The sequence below is a fragment of the Adiantum capillus-veneris genome, chromosome 29 (genome assembly GCF_014529385.1).
Source record: "Adiantum capillus-veneris isolate H3 chromosome 29, ASM1452938v2, whole genome shotgun sequence".
Classification (NCBI taxonomy): domain Eukaryota; kingdom Viridiplantae; phylum Streptophyta; class Polypodiopsida; order Polypodiales; family Pteridaceae; genus Adiantum; species Adiantum capillus-veneris.
Window position 1 is genome coordinate 56,053,260 of NC_140959.1, and position 6,840 is coordinate 56,060,099.

General features: G+C 41.2%; 1 protein-coding gene across 1 annotated transcript; it reads right to left on the minus strand.

Annotated features, from left to right (window-relative positions):
* Positions 1-2,837: 2,837 nt before the first annotated feature.
* Positions 2,838-6,102, minus strand: LOC147419228 (pentatricopeptide repeat-containing protein At2g13600-like). Its single transcript, XM_086505961.1, has 2 exons — positions 5,952-6,102; positions 2,838-5,882 (listed from the first exon to the last, which is right to left on the minus strand). The coding sequence occupies exons 1-2, from the start codon at positions 5,973-5,975 to the stop codon at positions 3,906-3,908; spliced, it is 2,001 nt and encodes a 666-aa protein (XP_086362087.1). The 5' UTR covers positions 5,976-6,102; the 3' UTR covers positions 2,838-3,905.
* Positions 6,103-6,840: the final 738 nt, after the last annotated feature.

Genomic DNA, 6,840 nt, shown 5'->3' on the forward strand with positions numbered 1-6,840 from the left:
TTCTATTGTTTAGAATTATAGATTATTCAAATCTATCCATTTTTTTATTTTTAATGTTTTGACATTAAAAATAATCTATTTTCTTAAAAAATCAAAGGATTTTTTAAGTTGACAATTCAACCTTTTTATGTCGGGGGTAACCTGACACTTTGGTTTAGGAAATTGTACCTAAAGCACATAAATCAAGGCTTTTTATACTATGTCAGAATCAATTGATACTGTTTTGATCGATACGTATCGATTGATAGTCTTTCGATCGATATGTAAGCAATAAAACATTATTTTGAATAAAGCTGACATGGCAGCGAATAATACGCACGAATAAATCTTTGAAATGTATTAATCGACCATTATTCACGAATAAAACGAATGTCGAATAACGAATCATGCAACCCGGTTGAATAGCATTCCAAGTGCTTCTTTCTCAATAGTAGAGTATCCCTGCTCAACTGAAGTGAACTTGGGACTGGCAAAGTAGACTAGATAGTCAGTCTTCCTATCATGTTGTTGGGTCAGTATAGCTCCCATCGCCATGCCATAAGTATCTACATGTACATGAGAAATCACATTCCAGTTCGGTTGGCAAAGGACTAGCTTCCTATTGATCGCATCATTTAAGCACTGGAAACTCTAATCACATTCTTCAATTCAGATAAACTTGTTTCTTTTCTTAGTTAATTCATATAGAGGTAATGTCTTGGGTGCAAACATGTGTACAAACCTCATTGTAAAAGTTGATATATCCCAAAAAGGAACTCAATTCAAAAACTGTTGTTGGAGCTTTGGCCTGTTGAACACACTTGCCTTTGTCATTAGCCATTTCAATCCCATTTCTAGACACACTGTGTCCCAAAAGCTGTCCCTTCCAGACCATAAACATGATTTGAAGATGTCCAGACAGATCCTCTTCTCTCTGTACCTCTCAAAAACCATCTCCAGAAGTAAAAAATGCATCTCTTCAGTGGAGAATATAGTAAAGTCATCTACGAATATGGCCAAGAACTTATGCAAAAACTTACTGAAAACTTATATCATACATCTTTGAAAGGTCATTGGATCATTATACAATCCAAATGGCATTACCAAATAAATAAATGCTCCCCATTCAATGACGATCTTTAGGTGCAATCTTTAGTTGATTGTAGCCACTATATCCATCCATGAAGTTGTCCATCTCATAGCCGGTAATCTCATCTAGCATCATGTTTGTAAAAGGTAATGGAAAAGGATCCTTAATTGTCTAAGCATTCAGCTTCATGTCTACACATACTCTAAGTTTCCCAAAAAAATTGGAGACTACAACTATCGGAAACAGTCAGTCTCACTGCTTGCTACTTCAGTAATGAACTCTGCTTTGAGAAGATTATCTATCTCTTCCTTAACTTTCTTTGCATGATTGGGGTTCATCCTGTATCTCTGTAATCTGACTAGTCTGGTGTCTAGTTTTAGTGGAATCCGATGTTGACACACTTTTGGATCTACTCCTCTCATATGTGTGTGCTCTCATACGAATACATCCTTATATTTTTTGAATAGTGCATTCACCTTCTCCTTGATCTTTGGCTTCAAATGCTTGTTGATCTTGATCATTATGGGGTTTTCCTATGAGCCGAGATTCCACTCCTCAACCTCTTGATCATCTGGAAGTAGCCAATTTGGCCCTCTTCCTTGCGTTTGTGATTCCTCTTCCTTTTCGGTTCAAATACCAGCAACATGATCATTGAAAGGATTACTTCATTCCAGAAGGCCATGATCAATCTTTGGTTCTTCAGTTTTGCTGGTTTCCCTTCTTTAGAATCTGTTGAACTAATTTTCCAAACTGCTCTGAAATTAAATTTGTCTGATGTTGTTGTTCTGGTGATCAACCATCTATCTAAATTTCTCTTTCTCCACAATTCAATTCAGTGAATTGCTCTAGGTATCGTTTTCTTTGCCTCTCTGTCTGTTCCTTATCCATTAGCACAACACTCATATCAATCTCTGTCAAGGGAAAGATGGTCACGGAGGCAAGTATCTTTTCAATTTTCTTTGTCCCATATTTCTTACATAATTCTTTAGGTCTCAAAACCTTCTTCCAACTTCAGTTTTTCTCTGAATCTTTCTCCTAGTTCCTTGAATAGTCAATGTCTGGTTTGCATAATCATGTATAGCACCGCTTCGGAGCCAAGGTTAGTGTAAAAGCATCCCACATACTCCTTGCACATCCAACACTAAGAAGCTAGTCTTAAATTTCTCCTTGCCCACTCTAATTTGCATATTTCAAATAGCCTAGTAGCCTGAACTACTTTGATTTGAATATTTCAAATAGCCTGAACCACTCTGATTTGAATATTTCAAATAGCCTAGTAACCTGAACCACCCTGGTCAGCCATCGTGACCTGAATGATGTTGGTTTTAAGTCTATGTTTCCCAATTTTTGCTTGAGATCTTCTCCCAAAATATTCACACCAACTCCCCCATCCAATATGACTCTTGACAATGGTTCCCATTGTTTTCTCAGCTTGAAGTCCACCTCGATAACTCGAACCTTGTCATCTCGGATAGCTACCAAGTTTACTCGCTTCAACCTTGGCTTTTTTCTTCTATGTGATGAATCTTGCAGCTGCTGGTAATGTTCGCCCGATACCATCGAGTTCAATTGTTAACTTATGCATTGTCTCAAAGAACTTGACATATATCTCATCTTGTTCATTACCAGAGCTATTATCTGAATTGGTTTCTACACGATCCTAGATGGCACTACCGGCCACTTATGTGGTTGTTTCCTCCTCCCACATCCTAATTTAGTTGTCATTGTACATATCTCACTTTTTTCTTGGGAGAGTCTCCCCTCATGCTGATGTAACCCCCTCTTGTTGGGGCAGTTTGTAGCCCGATGGGCAGTTATATTAACTAATAGAAGGATTTTTTTCTTTTTTTTTAAATAGCACCTAACTTTATCCTTGCCACCAACCCACCTAGTGCCTTCATCTTGACGAGTGACTTCATCTTGTGTGCGAGTGTTGGGTGATTGCCAACAACATCTGTGCACACTATTCCTGCAAGCAGTTGCTAAGCAGCACAAGCAGCACTTATCCTCCTGAAAGATAGATCCCTTTGCAGCACAAGGTCAATGCCATGTCAAAATATTCCCAAGTGCGGCTGGCAAAGAGCAAGCAAGTGCAAGACCACAAGAAGCAAGAACGCCTCCACATGAGCACCATTGACGCATCTGGCTGTGACTGCAATTGCTGAAGCCCACAAAGCCACAAGCACACCGTCACTCCTACCACATGGCAAGTGGGAGTAATAAGAATTCGAAGGTTCTAACTAGTATAGCCTTCACAACCTCCTGCATGCCAAGAGCATACAGCATATAAATAGAAACCTATCTGAGAACAAGAGCATACATCATATGCTGTAAGCCAAGAACATAAAACATACAAACTGAAACCCATCTGAGACCAACATAAGAAAACGGCCGACGTTCTGTCGGCGGTCAGGCAGAAGGCACCGACTATCCATAATAATCCTGTGCCTTTGGAGGACTACGCAATAGACAGCATCAACATGTTTATCGAGATTCGCATTTGGGCCGTGTTAATATGCCCAGGACAATAGCAGTCTGCACCAGGAGTCTATGGCAAGGCAGAGCTTTGGCATTGTGGAGCCAGCATCTGCACATGAGACATTCGGCTTTACTCCAACAACACCGTCAAATGTCACCCTCAACCTATAACTCGATCATGAATGCCACTTAATAGTAAGGGTTCCTGTTGATCCACTTGATTTAGGCTTATAAAGACCAAATTTCACCCACTGATTCTTTGGCTGGCCAGAGGCTTGTAAGAGCTCTCTTGCCATACCATGGTCAAGATCCATTGATTTTTTGCATATTATGTGTATGCTTTGTGGATGTTTGGTGTTCAGACAGCACAGTGATGAGCGTACTCACTCACGTTAATCCAGCAGCTATGTTGAGCTGCTTTCGAGCAGCAATTTTTCCCTCCCAAGAGCTCAATGGATTGTGCGTCCTCTTCCATGCCGGCTTTAGCATAGATATTTGCCATTAAGACATAGGCTGCCACATTATGTTCATCCAGTTGTATCATACGCTCAAAGGCCAATTGCCCAAGTTCCACATTTCCCCATTTTTGGCAAGCACCAAGAAGAGCTGACCAAACTGGAGAATAATCAGAAAACGGCATCTGTTTAATCACTCCCATTGCTTTGTCAAAATGCCTTGCACGTCCAAAAAGATCGACCATACAAGCTTGGTGCTCTTTCATTGGTGCAATACCAAATCCTTCACTCATATACTTAAAAAAAGTTTGGCCCTCATCCACTAAACCTGCGTGACTACATGCGTTCAGTACATGAACAAAGGTGATTGCATTTGGAGAAATACCCTCCCATTGCATCCATTTGAAACAGTCCAAAGCTTCTTGCACTAGCCCTTTTTGGGCATATCCTCCTATTAATGCGCTCCAAGATATCACATCCCGAGAGATGCCCTCAATTTGCATTTGCTTGAAACAGTCTAAAGCTTCCTTGCACTGGCCATTTTGAGCATATCCCGCAATTATAGCATTCCATGTAACTACATCGCGCATAGGGAGCTGATCAAGAATGCTTTGTGCTTTTGTGAACACACCTCGTTTGGCATACATGTCGAGCAAAGCATTGCCAAGGACCGCACTTTTCTGCAACAACCCTTGACTAGCAATCTCATGGTGAATCTGATTTCCCCCCTCTGCTTCTAGTGTGATCCCACAAGCTTTCAAGATGCAAGCATAGGTAATTGTATCAGGCAAAATACCTTCGCTTCGCATTCGTTTAAAACAGCATAGAGCTTCCTCCCCCTGCTCATGTTGGACATATCCTGCAATGACCGCATTCCATAAAACAACATCGCGGATAGGAAGCTTGTCAAGAACTTCTCGTGCTTTTGTGACTGAACCACATTTCACATACATGTCAATCAAAGCTGTACCAAGTACAACATCTTTCTCCAACAACCCATTAATAACAATCTCATCATGAATTTGTTCGCCCATATCAGCGTCTAGCATAATGCCACAGGCCTTCAAGATGCAAGCATAGGTCGTTGCATCTGGACGAAGACCCTTGCTTTTCATTTTTCGCAAACAGCACAGAGCTTCCTCACCATGTCCATGATGGACATAGCCTGCAATCAATGCATTCCAAGATACGACATCACACACAGGCAGCTTGTCGAGCACTTCTTGTGCATTAGTGAGTGCACCACACTTAGCATACATGTTAAGTAAAGCAGTGCCAAGCACAACATTTCCTTTCAACAGTTCCTGACTAACAATTTCGTCATGAATTATTTTTCCCAAATCAGCATTTTGCATGATGGCACATGCCTTCAAGATGCAAGCATAGGTAACTGCAGTTGGAGAAAGGCCCTCACTTTGCATCATTCGAAAGCATTCCATAGCTTTCTTACTCTGTGCATGCTTTGCATACCCTGCGATCAATGCATTCCAAGAAACAACGTCTCTAACAGGAAGCTCATCTAGCACCTGTTGGGCTGTAGTGAAGTCACCACACTTTGCATACATATTGACTAGCATGTTCCCAAGGTTAGTGTCCTGTGAGAGCAACCCACAGTGACAAATATCCGCATGTAGTCTATTTCCTTCAATCAGATCCTTAGTTCTGATGCAAGCTTTCAGTGAGGTCATGTACGAGTGAACATGTGCTTTCAAGAACCTATCATTCTCTTCCTTCCTGGGGTAGCCCTTTCCATGTGTTAGATGTGCAGATGATAGAAGCACTTCTCTGCTGATTAGCTCTTCGACCCAAGATAAAGAATTGAAGCAGCCATCAGCCCATGACATTACATTAGTGATTTTTTGCTTGAAGAAGGCGCTGCTCTGCAATACAAAAGCAGCAGGAAAGCTTAAGCCCTTGATGCAGTAAACGAGCAGAGATAAGGAATTTACCGTGAATGTACAACTATCCCACATCTTTGCCACGGTAGTTTCGCCAGAAGAGATCCATCTCGACCTTTGTCGTTGGACAGTTGGAACTTGGTTTTGCCAATTATGACTGGAGCCTACTAATTCCAAGATTACTTTAAGCCCTTATTAATTCGTTAGCATATAGACAGATTCCAAAATCTGGCATGAAGTTCGTCCACGTGGTTGGGAGCTTTTGAAATGGCAAGATTTGTTTGATATACTTTTCGTACTTAGTGTGGAGTTAAACAGCTCTGGCGTTTGCAACGAGATCGTGCAGCTTGAGTCTCTCGACAAGGGCAAAGGTACTCTCTCTCTCTCTCTCTCTCTCTCTCTCTCTCTCTCTCTCTCTCTCTCTCTCTCTCTCTCTCTCTCTCTCTCTCTCTCTCTCTACAACCCATATTGTATACAATATACGGTTGATGAACATCTTGTAAGCGACACCCGTTTTCTTGTCCACAGATCAAGGATAGCAAATCGATTGACAAATCCAGGAAAGATGCAATATTTGGTACACAAGTCAAGCATTCACAGGAAGGGTATGATGAAGAGTAAAAGCAAGGAGTTTATCTTTTCTATCTGGAGTAACAGCGTGTGATCGAAAGAAGGATTTTCACCAAGTCAGATCTCTACAATAGTTGAATGGAATACGATGGCTGAATATTTTTTGTTGCATGCAACACGAGGGCACCTCCCCTATTGCAATCAGGATACTCCCAACATAGGAGTGATGCAAAGGAAAGGCCTTTTTCCAAATGCACTCACCCATGCTTGCACCTTGAAAGTTGGTCACCTTATGCAAGACCTTCACATGGGTTTGAGAATTCGTGATGAAATTACTAGTCACGCTCAGGTGGAGGGGAATGTCATGCTT